The following is a 26,214-nucleotide window of genomic DNA, read 5'->3' as shown; positions in this document are numbered from 1 at the left end:
TTTTTAGGGCCAGAGAGGACCAGACAGACTGTTCTGTCTGTTTTTATCTCTGTCTTTCTATATACACACACATACACTTATGCATATGTATGTATGTGTAAAGTTACTGATTCTGAGGTGTAGCCTCAATAATATTCCTCCCAAGTGTGATGCAGTAGGAATTACACAGCACCACTTACAAAGGATTCTCACCAAAAATGTTTAAGCTGAATCTAAACTAGCCTTTAAATTTAACCTCCAGTTTCTCTACAGCAGAGGATAGAGAACAAGTTTCAATGGCAACATGAGGAACTAGACAAATTGTGGGGTATCCTGTAAGACAACTAGCCTGGTATCTTCAAAAAAGGCAATGTCAGAGGAAAAAATGCAGGCAGCACAGGGGTAGGTTAGGGACGGAAGGACTATTTTTGACTAAAAGAGACTAAAGACATAACGAAATGCAATGCAGGAGCCTTGGCTGAGTCATGGTTTTAAAAAAACAGCTATAAAAATGGAGGCAGGGTAGGGAAATTTGAGTGTGGACCCAGCTTTGGGATATAAGGGAGTTATTGTCAGTTTTCTTGGGTGTGTTAATTTTACTGTGGTCACGAAGGAGAATGTCCTCATTTTTAGGAGGTGTATGCAAAAGTATTTAGGGGTGAACTGTCAAGACATCTGTGACTCATTTTCAGATGGTTCAGAGAAAAGATGTCTGTATACGAGTGTGAGTGTGAGTGTGTGTGCTGCGGATCTGGGGGACAGGTACGGCAACGTGTTAACCAGTGTTCCGTATGTGGTGTTCGTTGTCCGTTCTCTTCACCTGATATCTATGCTTGCAGATTTTCTTAAGGAAGTTGAAAAACAGAACCAAGGTGAGTAAGGTGGTGGTGGTCTTCAAAACGTGGTTTGCAGGGTCTCCTTCTGGGGCTTTGCTGTTGCTGTGATGGTGGAGAGTGTGGGCGTTTGACGCAGCTGTGATTGAAGTGCGCTCGGTCTGCCCCACCTTTGGAGAAGCTGTGACCTTTGTTCCCAGGCTCCTTGTACTGTAATCTAGTCAACTGATGCTAGGCGGTTCTGCCTCGCATGCACTCTCTTCCCTTTGCACTGACGGCACGAAGCTGCCAAGGAAAGGACCCCTTTCAGACCCCTTTCAGAGGTGTCAGCTCTGCTCACATCTCCCTCTTCTTTTAAATATTAGGGCTCTTTGGAGAGCTATGTATGACTCCCATGGACCAACCATTTGTCACTCCTCCTGGCTTTGTATTCTGACTGTGGTATATTACCCTAGGTTTCTGCAGGAGTCTCGTTTGTTTTGGTTTTCTTCCTTATTTCTTGCTAAGAGGCTTTCCTCTGTGGACCTTCATGACAATCATAGCATCTTTTTCTGAAAGTCAGAGGGCCGTCCACATTATCCATCAGGGATGTGGTAGTAAAGCCAGGTGTCCTGGAGGGGATACGTGTTCAGTGGTCCACGGAGAGAAGATGTTTACATGGAATGTCAACAAGGGTCTGGTCTTACTACAGGATCTTTGGAGGAGTGGGAATCACAGTGAACAGCGGGGTGGTGCTAAGGAGCTCTGCGCTGAATCCCTGGGTTAACAAAATCTGTGACAGGGATCTGTCTTCCCATGATGTGGATGTTATCTTAGTACGTGACTTTCCCTGCACATCTGATAGACCAAACGGGGGCGTTTTACCAGAGTACAGAGCACTGTAGAAGTCCCTTGCCGCACTTCCGGATTTCCCCCTGTCCCACCGACCCGAGGGCTTTTCTTGGATCCTGAGGAAAGCCAGTTTTTGTCTGTCAGCCTTGCATATTGTGGCTGTTCCTCTAATAGTAGTAATTAGCCGATTTGCTGGCAAGTCCAAAACATCTTATCTCCCTGTTGCAAACAGAAAAATGAAGGCGTCCTTCCAGCCACTCTGGTGTGGATGTGAGAATCTGGTATAGTGGAGGGGGGGAATTGTTTTAGTACAGATGGACAGGGGACTCTACTTTCTGAATTTAAGCACAGGGGTCCCTAAATAATCCTGCCTCAAATTTGGCATGAACCATTTTGCTAATAAGCCTGAATGTGCCATCTTCCCTTCTCCTGAAGTTTCACATCCTTTCTCTCTAGAAGTTGCAACCTAATTGCATCCCTGACTCTGAGGTGAGCTTGCTGACCAGAACAGTATACACTTCGCATATTCATTAAGATCCAAGTCACCTGAGAGGTTGTAGCAGAGTCTGAGGTTCTGCAAGAGGACAGCTATGTAGAGGTTTTCTATTCATATGGAAAAATTGCCATTAAACAGTAGAGGGGCAGCAGGGATTAAGAGCAACTGGGCCCATCAGTAAACTGGCTTTCTAATCAAATGGGAAGATCTTGTAGAGCCTCATTCTCTCCTAACAGACTCTCCACCTGTAGATTGAAAGTGTTTGTAAGCCTGGTGGGTGGGCCCAGCTTGCATGGGGTGGGGCGTCCTCCCAGGAGTCATCCTAGCTTGTTTCCTTGTTCTCATTTAGAATGATCACTTTCATTATACACAGTCTCCTCCAAAGCTCTTTTGTATTGGTAACGTTTTACTCAAAAGGCATTTCTCTTTGGAAATATTGGGGGGTGGGGGAGGTGAGAATGAGTGAGTGGGAGTAGGTTATACTTCTGGCCTAATGCTAATTTATTTTCCCCAGCTGAGCTTGTCAGCTGTGTTAGGCAGTAGGGAAACAGGAAGTAAGACCAGGACCTCACCCTCAAAGCCCACCAGGGAAGCTTTAGACATGAGTGACCTCATCCATCTCTAAATAGCCGCTGCCTGATCTTTTAACGGCCAAGTTTCTGTTATCCACGGTGCACTTCCGTTGGTTAAACAGTTGTCTGACCAGTGTCATCCATGTTAGGGGGAAAGCTTCTGAGGCAATGGAGTTGATGTTTACTAAGCACCTACTATGCCAGGCACTGTGCAGGTGGTTTCACAGCATGTTGCTTATTTCTCACAACAGTATTGTGAGGCAGGGTACCCTTTCTTTCTTCATGTGTCCATGAGGAAGCTGAAAGCTAAGGTTCTGACAAGTTAGATGTCAGTCAATATGGCCAGTCTGTGGTGGAGCTAGATTTGGAGCCCAGACTTGATGAACACCAAAACCCTTGCATGCGGCATGCACACCACCTCTCCCTTCCCCAGTGCCACACACACACACACACAACCATGACCGTTAAGTCCCTCTGTTCCTAGCTTTGCGCTAGCTAATTTTGCAAAATAGCATCTTGTATAAGTGCAGTGATGTGAGGATTGTTAAATACACTGTGTTTTATAAGGCAAGTAATCACCTCTAACTAGGATGTTAGCCAGCATGGTGGAGAAGCTTTGACACCCACTCCCTCCCTTCTTTCCCCACTTCCCTCCCTCTTCTGTAACTCCCCGCCCAACCATTGCCCACACGCCATGAGGCTCTTTGTAGTTCTTGGGGAGTTGACATGACCTCAGTTAATAAGATCACTCAGAACAGAGCCATGTGCCCAGATGTCAGATGTGAGCTGTGCGATTCTTCCTGACCTTGGTGGGCTGGGGGCGGGGGGAGGTGGGCAGTAAATGGGGCTGTGAGGAGCCCTGCGGCCCATTTCAGGGTTCAGGCCTCCCTGAAGGGGGTTTAAGCTGTTAGAGAGAGCCCTCTGGTAATGAAGCCGTTTGTCCTTGGGAACAGCATGAGTCCTTGTGAGATGAGAAACAATGCGCATGTTGAGTTTCAGACCTGGGGTGAATCGAAGCTCAGACAGAGAGGCACATGTGATGAATTGGGACAGTTCAAGGGACGCATTCTTCACAGGCAAGTCTCTGTTGTCAACAAGTCCCCTCAGTGGCAATGATACTTAGTCAATGGTCATTAATGCCTCTGTTTTGAATAATTTCCCCAAGTGAGTAAGTCATCAGTTCTTGGAGCTTTATTTTTCTTCTTTGCATTTTAACTTGTGTAGTTCATTTTGTCTAAAAATCACCCTGTGAGAAATGGATGAAAAATGAGTTTGGGTGGCAAAGTTTTATTATTTGTCATGGCGTTGTTTTCCTTTTTAAATTCTCATTTACCTCTGAAGCAAATACTCCCTCCTTTGTCTCTGCTAGTAATTTGATTCCCAGGAAATAAAGTTGGGTGTTACTACTCTCTACTGTTAAGCAAAAGGTTTTGAGGCAAGTTTTTCTAACTTAGCTCATCTAACACCAAAACAGCAGGCAAAGAGTCCTGTAAACTTTAAAAAAAAAAACGCAGGCAGTCCGTTGATATAGTTCACTGGTAGACACATCTTGATCTGTCTGGATCCCTGTGCTCTTGGACTTTTTCTAATAAGATATAATAGAGCAGGAGCCACGTCCCAAGAGCATGCAGCTGGGGCAGGAACCCCATGTGCAGCGTGCCCCCGGGTGGGTGCAGGGGCTGGCATGGGCCCCTGTGTCGTGCTGCCGAGAGATAAGGGTAACCACAGACGCCTCTGAGAGCGCAGTGTGGGAGACCTTGAAACAAAAACACCGGCCGACATCGCCGAGGACGGCGGCGTGTTGGCGGGGGCGCAGGATTCGCCGGGGCAAGGTTCTGTGGGCACGAGGGGCGCCGCCGGGCAGGGCTGCGCAGGGCGTGGGGCAGCTGTGCCGCGGGCGCGCACTGGGGTCTAAGCACCGGCCGGAGTGCGGGCGGCCGGGCCGGGCGGGCAGGCAGGCGTCGGGGGCGGGGCCGGCGCCGCTAACCGCTCTCCTCCCCTCTCTCCCCCAGTAGGTGAGGCTTGCGGCCGCGCGGAGCTGAGACATGGCAGCATGACAGCCCCGGAGAGCGCTGCCCCACGACGCCGCCGGGACGAGGGAGCCCCCGAGCAGCGGCCACTGCCGGCCCGGAGCGCCTGAGCCTCCTTCCCGCGCCTTCCCCACCGCCCGCCGGGCTCGCCTGTCCAGTTCACCCCGTGGCCTCCCGACTCCTGACGTCTCGAACATCAATATGTGTCATGTCATTGTCACCTGTCGCTCGATGCTCTGGACCCTCCTGAGTATTGTGGTGGCGTTTGCCGAGCTCATTGCCTTCATGAGCGCAGACTGGCTGATTGGAAAAGCCAAGCCCCGCGGCAGCGCCGAGCCCGGCGAGCAGGGCGGAGGCTCCCTGGAGCCCCACCACCCCACGCTGGGCATCTACGCCCGCTGCATCCGGAACCCCGGCGTGCAGCACTTCCAGCGGGAGACGCTGTGCGGGCCCTACGCCGAGACCTTCGGAGAGATCGCCAGCGGCTTCTGGCAGGCCACCGCTATTTTCTTAGCCGTGGGCATCTTCATTCTCTGCATGGTGGCCCTGGTGTCCGTCTTCACCATGTGTGTGCAGAGCATCATGAAGAAAAGTATTTTCAACGTCTGCGGGCTGCTGCAAGGCATTGCAGGTAGGCGTGCGCGGAGGCCAGGGGGCATGAGAGCCATGTGTGTGCTCGTGCGTGTGTGCAGCACCCTCACTGCTCATTCATTTGCTGCCACACTTGAGGAGGACGGTCTTCTGTCCGGTTCCAGGCAGCAGGCGCGCGCTGCCCTCGTCGCTCCCTTTCCCTGTGTCACTCCCCTGAAGTGAAGGAAGTGTCTGTTCTCTGCTCTCACCTGCTCCTCTTCCTTGCTTATTTCCTCGGGTTCTAAGTTGCTGGGTTTTGTTTGAGTAACTACTCCTACTTTTTGCTTTTCCCATTAAATTACCAGCGTGCTTTCCACGTCGTGCGTCCAGGGAAGAACTGTGGTGTGTGAGGCCCCCCTGCGGCGGGCCCTGTGTGCTAGGATGAGTGTGAGCGTAGGGCATTCATTCACAGGCAGTGAGCCTGGTGCTGCCACCCACTCTCGGCCCCATCCCCGGCCCCGGGATGATTTCAGCTTTGTTAGGCGAAGAAGCTGGCTGGAAGGGAATTAGTATCAGCTGCTCTGTGTTTAATAATGTTCTGGTTTAAATTGTCGGTCTCCTGGAGACAATTGTCAGAATGTTCTGTGTGCTCAGATCAGAAATTACAAACTAACTCTTCCACTTTCTGGGAGTTTCTCACTAATGAGCTTGTTAGAAATCAGTGAAAAGAAAAGTATGAGCACTTTACAGGGATCCCAGAGGGGAGGCCGTGAGCTCCAAGAAAACTTCCATGGCCGCCTGCATTTTCATAGGCTGTCCCATGTGGAGTTGAAAAGCGGATCTGGAACCAAGAGGGTATCAGTCTGTCCACGCTCAAGGGACTTGTTCTGAGCAGCAGAAACACACACACACATCAGAGTTTGACACACACACACACACACGCGCGCACACACCAGAGTTTGAAGACATCCTCAGGAAGCTGAGAAATAGACTTCTCAGGAAAAAAATTCACTTCTGTTTTTTTTTTTTTTGCGGTACGCGGGCCTCCCACCGCTGTGGCCTCTCCCGCCGCGGAGTACCGCGGAGTACAGGCTCCGGACTCGCAGGCTCAGCAGCCATGGCTCGCGGGCCCAGCCGCTCCGCGGCACGTGGGATCTTCCCAGACCGGGGCACGAACCCGCGTCCCCTGCATCAACAGGCGGACTCCCAACCACCGCGCCACCAGGGAAGCCCAAATATTCACTTTTTAAACAACCACAACCAAGGTATTTATTAATCTACACTCTAACAGGAGAAACAGCAATCCACCTACAACCCTCATTGAAGGGAACATCCTGTAGCTGGGTTCATGGGGCTGCTGACAGTGGAGATAAGCACTGAGCCTGGCATCCGGGCCTGTAAAGAAGCAGACCTCGAATGAATTAACTCTTGCCTGCCTTATAGCAAACTCTTGAGCTCAGCAGGGCTGGATCCCAAACAAACAGGTCAAACAGCAGTTTTTTTCCCAAACAGCTGATAAGATGATGTTTTCTGTTTCTCAAACCTTAGGGGGCCCCATGTGTGTATGTGGGGGAGAGGGTAATGGGCCCAGAGAAATGACAGAGGACCTGCTTCACAGTCATGCTCTGTTTCAATGGGGGATATACTCGTGACAGATCTCAGGACCCCTCATCACTTTATCTGCCAGGATCAGCCGTACCATGAGACACCCAGGCACTCACAGGCACTCAGGGAATTTGGGAGGCCAGGATTCTGATTTTCAGCTTTGCTACTAACTTGCAGTTTCACTTGAGATAAATGCACCAGTTCTGTGGATCTTGGCATTCCTCTTCTGAAAGTTAGGGAGATTGGAAAGTATGATCCTGTCTTAGATTTTTGATTCTGTGAAGCTCATTGTCCCCCTTTTGATTCACTTCTCAAATCTGCAGTTCATCCCCTAAGCTTGGGTTTTCACTTCCGAGAAATGTTCATTAAGGTGGGTTTCCATCCTGGTTCATCTTTTTCTTGTCAGAAATGCCTCCGCTTTATCCCCCCAGGCACACAGTGCCTCGAGGGCATGTGCATCTTACAGCTTGCTGAGGAGTGTTACCAAAGTGTTACTAAAGCTTTTGAAAAGTCAAAATAAACATGTAGATGAAGGGAAGCCAGTTTACACAAATAATTAATCCTGTTGAGAGTCCTGGTTCACCAGAGAGGCGTATTTCTGCTCAGTTTGCCCTAACTATGTTTTATTTGCTTATCTCCGATGACTTCATGCCTTTATTATGAGTTTTGTCAATATGCTGGTATGCAGATGAGACTCCTGGTTTGTCATCCGTAGGAATGCTTTTCATCTTGAGAAACTTAGTGCTTTCCAGCAAAGGAATGGCCATTTACAGTAGGGTGGGACATCTTGGGCCATACCACCACAATCGGTCTTTTGCAATCAATTTGCAGAAAATTATAGATGTCTTTCAGTCTCAAAGACTGTTTACATGCAGTTTTTAATAAGGTGTTACTCCAGTGAATTTAGTCTCTAAGAATGTGGATTAGTCCAACAAGTCTTCTGGTACTCTTGTTTGCTATTTCACATAAATGGCTAGAGTGTTCATTTTGGCACAAAGATGAGTACATATTTTAGGTATTATTCATACACTCCAGTGAGTTATTCTTGACTTTTCTCTTTCTCTCTGCCTCAGGCCTCTAGGAAGAAGGGCTGGGGAGAAGGGAGCAGTAGCACACCCAAGATGCTGGGCTGTTGGTCATCTGTCTCCCCAAAGTCTTGATTTTTCTACAAGAAATTTTCCTCCCCATCCCCTTTCACTTATGTTCCCCATGCATACATATGGCATCTCAAAACGTCTGAAATTGCTAAAAGTTGGCCAGAGATTCCTGTACAGTCAGATTCTGCCTCTCTAGGGGGCCACTGATCTAAGGCTAAGAACTGAAATACAGGAAAGTGGATTCTCTTCACCTCCCAGCCCAGCAGCACCCCTCTGAGAAGAAATCATTGGAAGGATGGACTGAACGCTGGTCAGCTGGCTCCCTCGTGTTGGGGAGGGGATGAGGGGCACATCTTTGAGGGCTCTTTCTCCAATAGTAGAGGTCTCCACCAGGCAGTTCAAGCCAGCATCAGTGGCAGCCATGGCCCTTGAATCTGTGGCTTAAGAGAGTTGCCCCCTGGGTGTCTGAAGCAGCTGGCTTGCTTTCTGTCCTCTTGGCCGGTCTCTAAGAGCATCTGGTCAGCCCCAGCCCCAGCCAAGCACTTGCTGCAGCTGTGAGCATCAGTCTCTGCTCTCCCCACAACCCTTCTCTCAACTCTGGATCCGTTTGACATTGAAACAAATGGTGAGAAAGGAGACTGTTGCCAGAGCAACGAAAGGATCCTTCAGAAAGATACTCAGACCGTGTTTCTTCTTACAACTGGCATTGGCAAAAATGACATTTTTGTAAAATGTAACTGGGTGACAAATTACAGGCTATGTAGTATGCCTTTACTATGCCTAATCTTAAAGGCCACAGGCTCACATAGCTGTCACTGTCCATAGTATAACAAAAACCATCAAAATCTTAGTATTTTGATTTTAGAAGTCAGGTGTAAAAGAATCTGCGACCTCAGTGGAAATCTCAAAATTTGGCTTACTTAAAAAATAAAATGAAAATACAACTATTGACCATTAAGCTAATTCAGATAGCAGGATTCGCCTTCAAGGCCTTACCTACTGGTGGGCACCCAGCTGACACTTTGGAAATGCTCACGTACAAATGCCCTGGCTGTTCAGTAGGCGCTCTCAGCAGCAGTTAGAGCTCAAACCTCATCTGGCCCTGGATCAGCCCCGACCTCACCTTAAAGTGTCTGTGAAATGTTCACCAGTCTGCCTCATCTCTAAGCCTGTTTTCTTACTTGGAAAACGGGTATAATAGTAGTACATACCTCAGAGTTGTTTTGAGGATTAAATTAGATAATATATGAGAAAGGCTTTTAAGCACACATAGTAAATAGTAAGTGGTAGTAGCTATATGATGATTATTAAAGTATTTGTGCTTTCTTGGCAGGTTTTAGTACATTCTTTTGTGTTCCCTACAATTGCTGCATTCTAAGGAGTAGGGTCTTTAGAACTGACCTTGTTCTGTCGAAACCAAATGTTAACAACATTGTAAAGTGCCATTCCTGGCCCCTTAATAGCCTGCCTTTGTTGGGACTGAAGAGCACAGAGCAGTCCTGTGGCTCCTATGGGCCTCTGGGTGTCCTCAGGCATTTTTTTAAAAGCTGAGTTGACAGGAAAACAAAGAGCTTCTTCCCCTCACTCCTCTTCCCCTGACCTGTACATTCTCCATCCTTTCCTTTCTGGAGGCAGCTTCTAGCGGTTGAGTCCTGATTGCAGGTGGCTTCTCAGGCTCCCCTTGCAGAATAAATCACAGGCTGATCGGTCTTCACTGGGTGAGGACTCATCTGGGACTTGGTAGCGCCAGAAACACACATCAGTTCATAGCCCTCTGGGATTCATTACAAAAGCTGGGGAATCAGCCAGCAGGGTCGTTTTAACCAGCTGCCTTCCTTAGGCTGTGACCTGGATGTGGTCCACAGTGAAAGCGTAGAATGCAAAGATCCAGGTTTTCCATGACAGCATCAAGCAGTTTGGGTTTGGAAATGCATGTAGGGCCCTCTTAGAAGTCCGTGGAATCCCCAGTGACTCAGGTCTGGGACGGGGCCACGGCAGTGAGCTCAGGAGTTGGCCCACTGCTGCTGGCCCAGGCTGTTCCCCTGGGGTTGCCACGAGGCTTGGACTAGCGTATGAGCTTCTGGCCTGGCTGCCTCCAGTCCTGCCTCCAGTCCTGCCTCGCCGGCTCTGTGCTGCTTCGTGTCTGGTTGGCTCTCACGCTGTCTAGTCCCTGTAGCCCTCTGTCTGTCTACACCGCGTTCAGCCCAGCAGGATGGCCTCAGCGAGCTGCCCCACCAGTCTGATTGGATAGATCACTGTGGCGCCATCCATGCTCACTGGCATCGCTCTCTGCAGCGGGGGCTCAGGGCCTGCTGTGCAGACTCAGTTTTCTCGGAATTGAGCAATGATTGAGGGTGAAGGAGAACAATATGAAAAAAAGAAAGGGAAAGGAATAAAAGAAGGATCTTAGAGAGAAGACAAGGGGAGGGTTTTGTCTCTGCTGCGTGTAGAATTGCTTTGTCGTAGTCCGGCACGCGTGGGGAAGTCGGGGTGGGCATGTGAGATACACCATGACTGCTGTCTGGGTCTTGGCATTCTCATTGCTGTTTTTCAGAGGGTGAAAGATAACCACGACTCAGCCTGGTCGCAGCATCCGTTTTGACTTATCCCATGCCCTACCTGTTCACTCCCGGTGACCACGTTGGTCACTGGAGAGGAGAGAAGTAAGAACAGGACTTGGGAAACGTGGGGAGAGGGAAAGAGATTTCTGACTCTTTCAGAGACCTGGCCCCATTTTACACCTGAAAAATTCACCTTGCTTTTTCTCTGAGAAGGTAGTGTGACCTTGGTTGCCCGACTTCAAAATACCTTCAAAGAAAAGACATGAGGGAAGTAGAGGGAGCATCCCCTCCTTCTCCTTAGGATGAGGCACTGGAAGCTTCTGGCTGTCTAAAGGAGGCTCTGGATTTCTGTCTCTCCGGACAGATAACGCCTCCACCAGAAGTCAGATGTAACCGTTCTATGTCTGAGACAATTTAAGAGTACCCCTGATGATGACACATTTACTCATTCATCAGCCTTGTGGCAAACTAAAGAACGCCAAAATGTTATAAGGCAGGCCAGAATTAAATTTCAATCCAAGGAGCTTTTATTGGATGCCCGATAAATACAAAGCCCTATAGACTCAGGTCTACAATTTCTTGAGTTTCTGCTCCAAAACCGTATTAGAGAGTCATTGCTTTAGAAGCTGTACCCTAGAAAAGCAAAAACAAAACAAAGTATCATCATATATAAAGGGAGCAAACGAATTCAGCTGTATCATTAGAGGAAAAACAAAACCACTGCCTAAGAGCAAGTGGACCAAGCACGCGTTAATTTGAGTAAATCTAGGGACTGGGATCTCTTTTTAAAGAATCAGTTGGAAAATCTCGACGAAAATTGCAAACTCTCTTAAAATTCAGATAGAATATGCAGTTGATATGCAAATAAAGTACTTTGCTATGGTAACCACTTAATTGTAGACAGATAATCTCAGAGCCCTGGATGACGATGTTCCAGTCACGGTAACAAATCATCACGTTAAGTATGGCTCTGAATATTCATACAAGTGGTTCAGGCACTCTGTTTTAAGAACTTAATGCAACAGTGGTGTTCTTCTAAGCTCTGACGTCGCTTCAGAAGTAATCTGTGCACTCACGTGCCCAGGCACAGTTAGCCATAGTTATGAGTTCAGTTGTTGTGTAGAGGCTTCCCAGTAGCTTTATTAATTGGCCCTCAATCTCTTTTATTAAAAGATAGCCCCCAGTACAGATGAAACCTAAAATACACATATTGAGAAAATGAAGCCAATATTAAAAACTTCAAACCAAAATACTCAGTGGCTATGTGTTCAGAGTTGAGAGAACAGTCTCAGGGCCCTGGTGTTGAAAAGACGGCACTCGCTTTGTTGCAGGAATTATTTAACATTATCTGGACCCCGAAACTTTAGCAGGCAAGAAATTTACTTACTGTCCTGAAAATTTCAGAGCTCAGTAACTAAATTTTTTAACTGTCTTTTATTCTGCTGTGCACTGCATTTGATTTTGGGGGGGGGCAGCTTACTTTGAATTATAAGTGTATTTTGGTTAAACAGGAGCTCTTTCTAATCCTACATGTCGGATGAATAATTTGTCAAGAAATAGTTTATAGAGTTCTTCCAGTTGCATAGAAACAGTTTAGGAAACACCTTCTCACTTGGAATGCAAAGTAAAATTTTATCACTAACTCATGGGAAGGAATAATCTGACTAAATTAGTTTGTGGGGATGCATTTTAACAGGTAAGAGTTAAAGTTTTAGAAACTGCCAGTGAAGTAATTTGCATATAAACGTGAATCATTGCTGAGAAAGGTTTAAGGAGGCTTCAGTGTGGGAGAAACTGCATCTTTCTTGTGGATTGTTTCTCCACATATTCTAGGGGCATCTGACAATTCTTAATTGATGGTCATTAATTCTGAGTAATTGTAACAGAAACTTCCTCTGGGGGGCTTGGCTGTAAGGTCTTTTTATGACAACCATGCTCTGATTGTCTTCCAAAGAATTCTCTTTATTGCCTTGTCGTCCGTTCTCCACCCACCACCCTGGAAGAGTATTTTTCTTGCCAATTATAATTCCATGGAAGTGTTTTTAGTAGAAAACAAGTACCCTACTAGACTCCTCCAGGGAGACGGTATAAGCATTAATACAAGCTTTAAGTAAAAAATTACTGACACCGATCCTTCACTTTTCTTCTCCTTCCCCTCAGAAAATCTTGTTGGTTAAAAACCTCTAATGTTATTGATCATGTACTAAAATGACGTGTAGATACAATCTGCTCTGCAAAGACACTGGTTATCAGCTGAAAACCCTTTTCATTACCAGTGACCTCCCATTTCTGATCTGGCCTTCAAAGCAGAGTTTTTAAATGTCAGTTGGGCCCAGTCTAGCTTGTCCATAAACCCTTGAAACTTTAAAATGAGGTGCAGTGAAAACTCTTTACCTTTTCGTTTATACAGTAAACCAACAGGCTTCTTAGAAAGATGTCCCCATCCTAACACACACACACCCCAGCGGCCTCTCACTGCCTTTGAACAAGGGCGTGCACTCTGCTAAGGTTTGTCAACTGAAAAAAAAGCACAACGTGAGAGTTGTAAGTTAAGTTTTATTGGGGGCAAAATGAGGACTATAGCCCAGGAGACAGCGTCTCAGATAGCTCTGAGGAACTGCTCGAAGAGGTGGCGGGGGGAAGGTCAGTATATATGTGATTTTGGTGAAGGGGGTACATGCAGTCAGGCACACATTTTTTGCAGAAGGTTGCTGCTAGTCTGGTGAAGGTTACTTACTGCTAGTCAGGAGGAGAAAATGTCTCTGATTTTAGTACTTTTCTAGATAAGAGAAGATGCAAGAATTTGGGCTCATAAAATCTTCTCCTGCAAATATCTATCTGAAGGCCTGTCCTGCCAGTTTTTCCCAGAGCACAGAGTGCCTCATTCCTGATCTCCACCCTGAACTCCTTTCAGGGGGTGTTGAAGGTCAGCGGCTGCCGTGGCCAGTGACTTGATTCTTGTAGAGGCAGATGGCAAGCGCCAATTTTTAGTTGCCACCAGTCCTCAGCGAAAGCGAGAAAAATAAGGACAATGTTGTAAGATTTCATAGTGCTAAATGTGTTCAATTTAAAGAACTGTCCTGCATTCTTAGATGACATCCTTTACCCTTTTTGTGTTAAAATACCCTTTTTTATGAAATGATAGTAAGAGGAGGTAACGGTTATTTTTAGTGTCCTTATATTAGCAAAAGAAAAAATATTGACCTCCCGGTAATTTTTCTGGAGATTTTGCTAGTGTCTGAAGTCCAGAAGCTTGGGAACCACTGTTCTAGAATATGAGCAACGGTGTGGACTGTGACTTTTTCACAGCTCTCTAATGTTCAAAATGGGGCCTGCTACATACACACTAGGTGCTCAGTAAATGCCGTTCACTGACAGAAACATAGTCTGTTCTGTGCTCTCTAATCCGTGCTAGAAACTGTGAGTTTCTAGGCATTTGGAAAGAGTAAAGGATGTAGTAAATGCTGCTAGGTCTCAATCCTAGCATGTACTCTGCCCTCCTAGACAGAGCATAAATAAATGAGTCATCATGCAAAGAACCAATAAGAATCATTCCAGAACTGGCAGTCAGTAAAACCAAATCCTGTCTGGGCTTTATAGAATAAATCTTCAATGAAAATTTGGAAAGCCTTAGTGGGCAAAGTGATTTCAAAAGTAGAGATTAACCAAAGGTGGCAGTTCTTGGGCAGAACTCCTTGATTCATGGTATAACTAATACTTTGTTATATTACTCTTATTTATAAATACTGTTCGAATACCCCTGACTCTGAATGGCTAACTGGCATTTTGGTACTGAGGGTAGTTTCTTGGCATCTGGAGAGGTCAAGCAGGCTGGAACAGCGTTGTTAATTTAGCTTTGGGGCTTGGGAGGCAAGGACCAGAACTCTTCTTGGGTAGAAGAGACCTGGGGCGGGGGGCCCATCCTGGTGTCTGTAGTTGTCATAAGCAAGATTTCATGAGAGCCTGATGCCTTAGATTGAGAGCAGCATCCCCTGAATGTAGACATTGAGACGAGCAGATCTCTTGTTAGCACAGGATTAACTAAAACCTACTGCCTGCGTACAGGTAATGGTGAATGGTGCAAGGGTTCAGGGTTAGGAGGAGGTCAAGGCAAAGATCCTCAGCTCTGTTCTGTGAATTAAGAAAGGCTACTTGGGGCTTCCCTGGTGGCACAGTGGTTGAGAGTTCGCCTGCCGATGCAGGAGACACGGGTTCATGCCCCGGTCCAGGGAGATCCCACATGCCGCGGAGCGGCTGGGCCCGTGAGCCATGGCCGCTGAGACTGCGCGTCTGGAGCCTGTGCTCCGCAACAGGAGGTACCACAAAAAAAAAAAAAGAAAGAAAAGAAAGGCTACTTGGAGGAAGCGGGATGGTTAAACCATGGCCCCAGCTGCTGGAGGAGGGATGTCATTTGGTGGCTGTCTGAGAATGCTCTCGGTGCTCGATTTTGTCTAATCAGCTACAGATGTCTCTCCTGGAAAGTTCATAGGATATGGTTTTTTTGTGGACCAGTTTGTGGACGGCATTAATATTCTAGGTAGATGTGCAGTTTCAGGTGGTTCCCAAGTGCACAGAATCTCAAAGACTAAAATGTAAACAGATGATACGGCTTACATTTTCTCCCTCTGGTCTGATGGGTTTTGCACTTTATTTCCAGTTTTCTGCTCACACAGATTCTTCAGGAGAGGACATCATAGCGAATATTATGTTGGTTTGAGCTGTTCCTAGGTTTTCTTTCTATTAGCTTTTTTTGGCCAGTGGCAGCCATTCCAAGGTGACATCTATACTGCAGTAAAGGAGGCTGATGACACTCAGATTGTAATGCAAGAGAAGGGGTGGATGGAAATCCTTTATCTTGTTGTCTTGCTGCAGGGTTAGCAAATCAACCTGCCTGAGAATAGGTGAGCCTTTATTTTTGTGCAGCCTTCCTCTCCCCGTCATCCCCTTACAGCATTCCTGTGGTTTTTTTCCACTTGAGAGCTGTTCATCGTCATCTGCTCTCTAACGTCTTGTAGGTATAAGCACGCCAGCTTTTGAGGATATAGCAGTCGCCCCTCTTCAGCTCCACAGATGCTTTTGTTGTGGAAGCTAGTCTTTGGTGTGCAATAACGCAGCAGCCTGGATTTGAGTCCCAGCTCCACCACTGATTAGCTGTGTAACCTTACTTAATCCCTCTGTGCCTCAGTTTCCTCATCTGCCAAATGATGATATTCATAGTACCAACCTCACAGGATCCCCTCACGGAGAGAACTCTCGCTTGAGTTATATTTGAAGTGCTCAGCGGGTGCCCCGGCACGTTGTAGCGCTTGGCACTTAGCTGCTGCCGTTGTGATTGTAACAATTATCATTATGATCATTAAGAGGCTCTGGTCACCTGTATAAACTTCCAGCTTTAAAGTATTAGCTGTGAACGTGTAAAATTGGGGGAGGGTGTTTATAGCTTAAACTCCATGTCATCTTTGCTTGGCATCTACCATTTTTACCATAGAAGATCTTTCCAAAAGGTTCTTCCGAAAATGAGAAGACTAGAAAGGAAATGGGAATCAGAAATGACATGTGAAGTTGGTCAACAACACAGTATGTGTAGAGGACTGTGTTGGATTTGGGATGGAGATGGAGGTAGAAGCCAAGGAGTAGAACATTCCTTACTGCTGTCCAGTTTATAATCCAGCGGGAGTTCATCTGAGCCAAATATACATACTTTGAGGCATCTAAGAGACCTTGGAGCCAGTGCTGTCCTATTATGGGACAAATGCATAGTATGTCACAGTAAGATTCCTAGTTTTTTACTATCACTGTTCTGGATAATTTTCCAGATAGTTGGCTAACCATTTACTTGTAATTTTTTATTTAAACTTTTTACCCATGAAATTCTGAGTTGCCTCTCTTCTTAACACAGAGTGTAGAGGACCTAGTTCAGCCTTGCCTTGGTGAGTGAGAATGACCACTACAGGCTGTCTCCAAAGTCCCTGCACAGGAGGGGTACAGAGGTTCTACTGTGATCTTTGGAAAGAGAATAGCTTGATGGCAAATTCGCTGGTCTGACATGGTGCCTTCCTCAAAGCACAGTCTTAATAATACCTGACAGTTTGCCTTAGGGTATTGTGAAAGAGAAAAGGCCCCTACCTAACAACTGACGACTTTCAAATAGCTATTAGGGACTGCCAAAATGACTTCCACCTGTCAGCATGGAAGATGACTTGGGAAAAAATTCAAATTTAGACAGAAAAGAGAGGTAAACATACAGATAAATGTTAACTAGCAGGCCTAGGGTTGTTGTGTATCACTCTGTACATCAGCTGTTGTACCACATGATGGCCCCAGACTTAGAGTTAAATAACTAAACGTATGATTCCTCTTGGAAGCAGAGAATCACCTCCTCTCCCTCCCCTGACCACCCCCCCCCCCATCGCTGCACCTGCGGTTGATCTATGACACTGTCCTCAGGGCTGCTGATGGGAGTGGGTATTTTCCTGGGCCGTCAGCAGTTCTACATTCCTACCTTCAGTGCCGGCACTTTGTCAGTCTCGCCATTCTCCAGGCTCACGCTGCTTCTAGACACCGCCCTTACCACTTCTGCATACTGCCATGGTCCACCTCGCTCCTCATTCCCCCTGGTGTACCCTTCTGCCACCTGCCATTTTCTTGAACTTCTCCAGGTTTAGCCCTGCACTGCACCTCCCTTCCCAGCTGGTGTCCAGGGCAGTTCCCACAGTCAGCCACACAGCATGTCTTTATAGATGTCGTTACCACAGCCGAGCATAGTTGGAAACAATTTCAGAGTTTTGAGGCTAAGATGATCTCTAGATTACTGAAAACTTATTACATTTAGTTGACTTACTGCTTTTTTCTGCGTCATCTCCCAACAAAGATCTATTTTCTGTAGCCAGAAAGGAGATATTCAGTGCTTGCAGTCAATTAGAAGGCCAGTCCCATGGTTTGGTCCCTTTGTGTGTTTCATTAGTAAGTGTGGCTGGCGTGCTGTTAGCCAAAACCGCCAACCCCTGGGATTCACCGTTATCGAATGTAGCTTTTCCTCCAACCATTTAGAAAATTTGGCAAGCACTTAAAATGGCTTCATTTTAAAATGTAACCATCCACACCATAGCACTCTATCTTTTCATTCATCCAACAAATATTTACTGAACACCTGTTACACGTCAGACATTGTTCTAGGCAACTGGGATACATAAAGAAAAAACTGCACGAAGTTCTCTGTCCTCGTGGGGTTTACATTCAAGCTGGTGGAGACACAATAAACCAAGTAAGTATACAGTATGTTTAAAAGTGATGGGTGCTATGGAAGGAAAAAACAAAAGGAGTAGCCAGGGTGAGAGAGGTTGGGTATGCTGGGATGATAGGGAGGGAAGCTGCAGTGTTAAATAGGGTCATCAGGGTAGGATTCGGCGAGGAGAGATTCAGCCAAACACTTTAAGGAGATACAGGAGTTAGCCCTATGGACAGTCAGGAGGAAGAGCTCTTCCGGCCAAGGGAGCAGCTGGAATGAAGGCCAGTAGGCTTTGCCGCAGAGGGATGTGGGCCCCAAGAGAGGAGTCAGGAAGGATTCTAAGGGTTTTGACCTGAGCAGGTCTAAGAATTGGACTCCCATTTGCTGAAATGAGGTCCACAGGGCAAAGGCCAGGTTCTGAAGTGGGGAGTAGGAATCAAGAGTTAGGTTTGGACATAGTTTTCAAGTACCTTGTTAGATATCCAAGTGGAGGTCAAGTAGGCAGCTGGATATGCAAATCTGGAGTTAAAGGTGGAGATCAAAATTCAGGAGATGCCAGCCTAGAGGCAGTATTTAAAACTGTGAGACCGAGTGTGATCAATCAGGAGAATGTGGAGAAGAGGACAAAGGATTGAGCCCTGGGCCCTCCCGTGTTCAGAGATTGGAAAGGTGAGGAAGACCAGCCAGGGATACCGAGAAGGGACAACCAACATGGCTTCCCGTGTGGAGGCAGGACACTGGCAGATGATCCTGCAAGGAGCACTGCCCTGTCTCTTTAGTTTTCCTTTACCACAATATTGTCAGTACTTTCTGAACCTGCTGATTGAAGCTGTCACCCCCAGTAAGGCTGGAATGCTCTCTGAGCTGTGTCCCAGAATAGGGATGGGATGCAGGAAGCCAGTCACTCTCCCATCTGATTTGTTAGAGAGATGGCCGCCTGGGCCAGGGGTTGAGGGGCAGGAGGTGCGGTGACAGGGGCAGCCTCCTGGCACAGCTGAGCCGAGCACCTCAGAGACTGGAGCTCAGTCTGAGCCACAGGGTAGACCTGATAGGGATAAACACCACCAGGTGAATTTTTTTCTTCCCCCCAGAGCTATGTTGAATGGGAAATGGACGTCTGATAGTTAGACGGTTTCCTGCTGTGTTCCTAAATGAGTCAGTGGCTGTTCCAAAGCCAGAAATAAGTTGAACTCTTGACCTGTTACCCAAGGTTAACTGTGTGACATACCCTATGGTAAATGCTAAAGATAAAATTGTGATGTAAATCAAGAAGGATAAAGCTTTTCTGCCCTCAAGGGGTTCAGAGTTCTGCTAGGGCCTTGCTCTATCCTCAGGGCCGAGAATAATGCCTGCCACTTGGTAGGTAACTCAGTAAATTGAGTTGAATATACAAAAATAACATATGATAAAGAGCTGAAGAGGGATGTGCACAGGGCAGTGGGAGCACACAGAGAATAACATTCTGGCAGGAAGTGGTGACAAATGTCACACAGAGGTGACATTTAGGCTGGGATGGAGGGAGGGTATTTCCAGGTGGATGAGTGCCCAAGGGGTCAGCATGAGTGAGACCCCTTGTTCAGGTCCTCAGTTAGACCTAGTTGGAGCCCAAACGTATCAAATGATGCTAAGCCTGCTACCCGCTGTGAACTCGCTCTCCAGAGGTATTAGGATATCTCAGAGCTTCAGAATGAGCTTGTTATGACCTAGTGGAGGCCGAGTGTGCGTCCCTTACTGGGGGCTTCTCCACAGGCTGCTGGTAGCAGTAGCAGACGGCCATCTTTTCTTCCCGTCCTTAGAAAATTTCCTTTGCAAACTGAGGTCTAGTCAGTCTTTACTATTTAGTCTGGAAGCCTGTCTGAAGGGAAGGTGGGAGTATGATGTCCAAAGACTCACTTGTTCTTCTGTACAACAGGGGCCAGCCTCTAGTTCTCACTTGTCAGGCCAGGAAAAAGGGCCTCCTTCTGTACAGACAGTGGGTGGCACACAAAAGGCAAGAAACCTGGAGTCCGTTCCCTTGGCCAGCAGGTAGTGAAAGTGTGGGGTGACTGGGTGACAGACTGGCAGGGAGGGAGTCAGGGCCGACACAGCCAGGGAGCCTGTGAAGTAGCCACGGAGCCTTCCGCACTCTTCCTTCACAGGCTGAAGAGCAGTGGTTCAGACTTGGCTTCCCCGTTCCTAGCGTCCCAGATGCTTAAAGCTGGAGGTGGTCACCTTCAGACAAGTAAAATATTATTTATTGTATTCAGCAACTCGTAGTCTTTCCAAAATTGGAGGCTTGGCAAGATTATGGAGGTTGTTTCCCCCACCTAAGGGATTTGATTAAAACTTCTATTTGATAACGTACTGTTTCATTTCAAGGCAGTAGCAAGAAAATTACCTAAGATATATAATTTTGTGGCTGGTCTAATCACAGTCAGTGCTGACTGTTGATCAGGAAGACTCTGACATTACTTTTCCCAGGGTGTTTCATTCATTTTATTTTTTAGCACCTTCTTTTTTTAAGGCACCGGAAACTCAGCCATGAAACACAGCTCCTGCCCTCTCCCTTTCAGAGCTCATGGAGTCTAATTATTTGAATTAAACCCAAACCACGTGTTTAGGTCACCCATAGACTCTAAAAATTCCTGTGTAGCAGGATAGAACTGCTGGGAATCCAGGGTTGAGTCTGAAAGCTCCTTCCAGGTAGGGGAAAATATTACTAAAATGGCAGAGGGACATGATGGGTGTTGCAGTGTGATAGCTGGTGCCCATGAGAGAGCCAGCACCCTATGGTGAGCCTTGGTAAATTGTCAGGGCTCTGTCTCCAGCCTGGTGTGGCATCTGTGGAATAGTCCAAGTGACTAACCATCCGTTCCCTTTCATTAGTTTCTTCCTTAATTAATTTCTTCCCCAGATAAGGTTGAGTCATACCCCAAGTGACCCCATGGTGAGCATATGCTGGCATCTTCTAGTCCTCTTGGTACAATGAACTGGGAGGCTGTTAGCAAGAGAAAAGACAGGATACAAGGGAGAGGATATCTCCTAAGGTTGGGGAAAATGGTACCTTCTTGGGTATCATGAAGTCGAGCCACTGCAGAAGTTACCGGCCCTCTGAACTGCCTGTGGTTTCTTGTAGCGGCGGCTGTTTTCTCGGGTAGTTGGCCAGTATCGTCCTGCCTGCCTTTCCTCCTCCTCCCAGCCGGGCCTGTCGCAGCTCAGCCAGGCACCAGGAAGAGATGCCACTCAGAAGGAAATGACATGCCCACTGGCCTAGTCCCTTATTTTCTCTGCCACCCTCCCAACACACATTCACACACAACCAGAACGGTGATGCATTAAGGCAAGGAGATGGAAAGGTCTCAGAGATAGGCTGGCCTCACTTCAGGAGCTGCGGGGGAGAGCAGACCGTTGTCTGGTGTGGCTCTTATGTGAAACTCAATCCGGAGCACACCTCAGCTGACAGTCCCTGGTGCACTCCAAGTTGATGACTAGAAAAGCCACGCCACATTTGCAGCAGACTTGGTATATGTCTTACTGTGTTCTCTTGCCTGCTGTCTGATGTGCCCATCTAGGAAGTCGTGGACTTCAGTTCTGTCTCGGTAGCAGGTGTCATCAAGCCTATTTGGAATCTGGGGCGTATGTTTGCTTCTAGCCCCTGGGATTCACAGGCCTGGAACAGGCAGTGTGACAGGAGAAGCCAGCCAACCAAGAGTCTGCATCTCCCTTCCTGCTGGGATAACTTCATTCTCGTTGATTGGCATCTGCCAAAGTTATTTTACTCTTTCTCCCCAGGGGCACTATGGTTTAGAAAAACTGTATTGCAAAACAAATTGCGCTGACATTGATAAAGTTCTATTAAGAGTCTGCTCTGTGCCAGGCACTTGTCTGAGCACTGCCCTCGTGGAGCTTGAAGTTTAGAACGGAGGTGGATTAACAATCAGAATAAGTGAAGTATCAGGTTGAACCACATGAAATGACCATTTTTGTAGGTAAAAAATGGACAAATATTGACAGTTTCATATGCCTCAAAATAATCTATTCTGTTTGTCAGTAATAAATGCTAAGGAGAAATAATAAAGCAAGGAAGGGGGATAGCAGGTTAAGGGAGAGGCAGGTGTTTGGAATTGTAAATAGACGGGACCAGAAGACCAAGGAGGTGGCACTTGAAGGTGGCTGGAAAGCTGTCCGCAAGAAGGGCAGTGCAGGTGAGAGGAGCGTAACAAGAGCGGAGGCCCGAGCGCGGCTGGTGTGTGGCCGGAGCAGAGGGCAAAGGGCAAGAGAGGCAGGCGCGGGGAGCTGGGGCACGGAGGACCTCGAGGGCCAGGGAGGGAAAACTGGATTTTACTCTGAGAGCTGGGAAACCTTTCTGGGCTTCTCGATAATTTTACTCGGAAGCAGAGAGAACCTGTTGAGATGACGGCTGTGACTAAGAAGTGCTCGTTAGGGCCCAGGAGCCGGCACCCAGGCCGCTCGAAAGCTGCGCCGGTCCGGGAGGCGAGGTGAGGTGAGGTGAGGGCCGCGTGTGGCCACCTGAATCGTGAACATTTCTGGAATTCCTCTGGTAGAAGAGCCTTTTTTAAACACCTAGAAAGATGACAAATGCTTGTTCTGTCCTTGCTCACCTGAAGGCCGGCTGTTTTCTCTCTCCGACTGTCTTGTGTTTTCATGGCATTAACCAAGCTAGGGGCAGCTCTGGTGAGTGCTGGGAGGAGAGGCCCACCAGCCAGGCTGCCCAGGTTGGGAGCCTGTCGTTTGGGCGCACATCACATGCACCGGGGCTCACAGCCGTAACAGAGCCACTTTCTGTCACCCTCCCGGGGGACTGCCCTGTGGGCTTATAAATAGTCAAGCTGAGGGTTTTGACAGACTCTTAAGCATGGCCCCCTTTTATGATGTCTCCCTGCTGTCCTTATTCACAGATCGATTGGCCAGTAGCAGCCACAAGATTTTAAGAAGGCCTGAAGCACCTCAGGAACCTTATCTGAGCTACCAGCAAAGAGGACAGCTAAGGGGAAGTACAGGGGTGAATGTTCCCCAGTGTTCTGAAAAAAGGGGTCTGATGATATCAAAATAATAGTTATCTGAAAACTGCTGGCTTCCCAGAAGGATCTGAGACAGCCACATTATTTTGTGCATCCTACAAGCCAGAGCCCAGCACAGGGTGGCAGAGCTGCTACGTGACAGCAGACTCTGTGCTTTCTGTCTTCTGTCCCTAGCCCCTATCCAGTGCAGGAAAGGGCGTGGAGAAAAGGGAACCCTGCTGTGATGACGGTGGGAATGTAAATTGCTAACAGCCACTCTAGAGAAGGTTAAGCAAAGTATTTGGCCATAAAGAGAAACCCTTACAAGTCAAGGGTTATAATGCATATTAAAATGCATTAATTTTACTAGTTGGACTTGTTTAAGCCACATAATGCAAACGATGTGTGCAATTAATATTCAAATATAAACAGTCTGGCCTTTTAAAAGGGAGAGCCGTTAATACTCCCTTGCCCACAGGCTGCGTGCTCGAAGTGCCTCTGAATCCTTACACAGGTCCCAGCGATGGTGCCTCTGGTTTCCAGCGGAGTAACTTAGGACCGGAGGGAGGAAGCTCCCGAGGTTCCACGTGCCTTGGGTGAGGTTTCCTAGGGAACAAGGTGGGAATTAATCGGGATTTATCACAGGCTTAGAAATACGAAAGAATTAGCTCAGTCATCGTAGATCTCCCCAGCTGAGCTCCATTTGTTCAGATGGAGAAGAGTTTATTCTTTCAAGGGTACTAATGTAGCCTCCTCTCCCCCAGTTATGACACCTTTCAAAATATCCACCCCCCCACCCCCACCCCCAATAGGCCGGCCTGTCTATTCATAACTGGTAAACTTTACACTGCTTCTGCTTCTGCTTCTGCATGGAAGGGGCCTGCCAAGGGCTTTAACCTGTTACCTAGCGCTAGTCTGTGTTCCAGGCTGTTGTTAGGGACACAGCAAGTACTCTTTACAGACTGTGTAACGCTCACACCCACCTTACGAGTTAAGGATTAGCTCATTTTTACAGGTGAGTAATCAATCATACTTCGGTTCAAAGACTCCTCTAAGGTCACCCAGCTCATAGATGGCAGAGCGTGGATTCAGACCTCTCTCTTACTCCAAACCTAGAGACCTTAACTACTAAGTGACCGACCACCTGGTGAGTTGTTGCTGTGGTCCACCATCTCGCTGGTTTGTGTCCTAGCCTCACACAGGGACTACACGGGCCTTTCTGCTATGTGACTTCTAGCCAGACATCCAGACCAGGATTGCTGGTCCGGGACTGTGCCTATGCCAGAGCACCAGCACATTCTCCACAGGCGCCCTGATCCTCGGGAGGATTTGCTCCATGCGCCCGGTCATTTCTAACAGCATCTCTCCAGGTGTCTGGGCCGCTGCTCCCTTCACTTACACCTCCCAACACTGGATCGCATTTCCCTAGCTACGGATCACCGCCACCTGGCTCCCAGCACCCCGACCTACGGAGAAATAAGGGCTGCACAGTTAGAAAAACTTCTTTTGCGAATCGCTCTTCTTCAGACCGTGAGCGTGTAAATGGATTCCCTCTGTTCCACCCCTGCTAGAAAGCCCCGCGAGGCCTTCAGAGGAGAACAAGGGGATTAATTTGGGAAGTAGGGACAATCAGACCCCAAAACCCACTCTAGTGCCATGATCGGGGAGAAGATGCTCTCCATGACAGCTGTGATCTGTGGTCTGAAACACAACCTTCCTCAAACCGAATACTAGCACAAATGCAGTCGTGTTCTTTTTGTCAGGAAGTTGCTGTAAATGCCTAGGAAGCTTTGGTGTGGTAACCCCAGAGGATTTCAGTAAAGGTAGGAAAAGAGAATTTAGAGTCAGCTTAAATTAAGAGGACAGAACTGCTAGTCCAATGTATCTAAAAAACAGGTCTTTTTGACTGTGCATTAGCAATCTTGATTATGTAGGTGACATTCTTCAAAGAAAACTGTTTCTTCCTGCTACGTCGAATAAAGCCATCTTCTTCCCGCAGCACCCTTTCTACCAAGAAAGTTTTGTCGGTAAGACCTGAGGCCGCTCAGTTCCCTTCGTGGTCCCGGGATCCGGACGCCCTTGTAGGCAGCTTCTCCCGTGCGTCGGGGAGGCGCTCCCTCCCAGGCTGCCGCAGGCACAGAGCGGGCACCTGAGAACGACTGTCTGTGCCTCACTTGCCTTGCCTTATCCCGCCCTGGAGTAGCTCCTAACCCCCAGCGCTGGCAGGAAAAAGGCCTCTCCATTTCACAGTGAGCAGCCGGAGGGAGAGGAAAATGGGCCTTTAGTATGGCAGTGCTGTGGTGGCGCCAGCACAGTGGAAACAGAGCTTCTCAGTGTCTCCTCAGAGCTGAGCTTACTTGAAAGCACTCGGACCAAAGGTTCTTACGGAGTTTGCAAGTGGCCTCTCAATGTATATGTAAACATAGAAGGTCTCTGTCCTAGGTATGCGGTTGGTTGCTGGTGGATGCCAGCAAACAGACTCCTCGTGGGCTTATCTTTAAAGCATTGACACCCAGCTTAAGATGTGGTCTGTCGCATTTAACCATGGTTCTCCGTGAATTCCCTCATACTGGGGTGGGCAAACTTCTCCTGCCAGAGGCCAGAGAGTAAATATTTCAGACTTTGCAGGCCATAGGGTCTGTAGCAACGCTCCCTGTGCTGTCCCCGCACAGAAGCAGCCATGGGCAGTCCATAAACGAATAGGCGTAGCTGTGCTCCATTTACAAAAACAAGACCCCACTTGACCTTAGTTTGCCAACCTCTGCCTCAGACCAAAAGGGAACTAACTGCTCCCTGCAGTAAGAAAGAGCCCTGTGGGAAGAAGTAGTAACAAGGTTACCTGCTTTTCTAGAAGAGAAATTATTAGTGGGTTCACATTCCAATATGTACAAAAGCAGCTAAAACTCTTTTCATTAAAGCGATTGATTGTCTTGATCAGGCCAGATTAGCTGCCTAGAAACAGCCCCTAACACTTGCTATTGCAGAACCGATGCCATTGCCCAGAGCAGGCAAATCAAGTAGCCATTACACAGACTGGTGCAGTTACTCACTTGCCATTGGAGAGCCGTGGGGCTTTCACCTGTTTCTTCTTCTGCCCTGCAGGCCTCTTCCTTATCCTGGGTTTGATACTCTACCCTGCTGGCTGGGGCTGCCAGAAGGCCATAGGCTACTGCGGACACTACGCGTCGGCCTACAAACCCGGAGACTGCTCGCTGGGCTGGGCCTTCTATACCGCCATCGGGGGCACGGTCCTCACTTTCATCTGCGCCGTCTTCTCCGCACAAGCAGAAATTGCCACCTCCAGTGACAAAGTCCAAGAAGAGATCGAAGAGGGGAAAAACCTCATCTGCCTCCTTTAGTTTGGAAGAGACATCAATGCCGTTTTCTTGCTCGCGTAACCTTGTGAAACACT

The 26,214-nt window shown here is 47.7% G+C and overlaps 2 protein-coding genes across 2 annotated transcripts in view; one reads left to right on the top strand and one right to left on the bottom strand.

Moving 5' to 3' along the window:
- Positions 1-4,942: 4,942 nt before the first annotated feature.
- On the top strand, positions 4,943-26,161 carry LHFPL2 (LHFPL tetraspan subfamily member 2). Its single transcript, XM_065875599.1, has 2 exons — positions 4,943-5,372; positions 25,905-26,161. The coding sequence occupies exons 1-2, from the start codon at positions 4,943-4,945 to the stop codon at positions 26,159-26,161; spliced, it is 687 nt and encodes a 228-aa protein (XP_065731671.1).
- SCAMP1 (secretory carrier membrane protein 1) overlaps positions 11,088-26,214 on the bottom strand; it is a 130,368-nt gene continuing 115,241 nt past the window's right edge. Inside the window, exon 11 of the mRNA XM_065875596.1 lies at positions 11,088-11,207. The gene's annotated coding sequence lies outside the window, so the exon portion shown is untranslated. The remainder of the gene's footprint in view (positions 11,208-26,214) is intronic.

This window comes from Phocoena phocoena, chromosome 3 (genome assembly GCF_963924675.1).
Source record: "Phocoena phocoena chromosome 3, mPhoPho1.1, whole genome shotgun sequence".
In the NCBI taxonomy this organism is placed as follows: Eukaryota; Metazoa; Chordata; class Mammalia; order Artiodactyla; family Phocoenidae; genus Phocoena; species Phocoena phocoena.
The sequence above is the reverse complement of the archived record's forward strand: the minus strand, read 5'-3'. Positions and strand labels throughout refer to the sequence as shown.

What these genes read in the sequence shown, in the direction of transcription:
- LHFPL2 (XM_065875599.1), top strand. Translation starts at nt 4,943, where the DNA reads ATGTGTCATGTCATTGTCACCTGTCGCTCGATGCTCTGGACCCTCCTG. An exon ending in GCTGCTGCAAGGCATTGCAG is followed by an intron (nt 5,373 to 25,904) that starts GTAGGCGTGCGC and finishes TCTGCCCTGCAG; the next exon opens with GCCTCTTCCTTATCCTGGGT.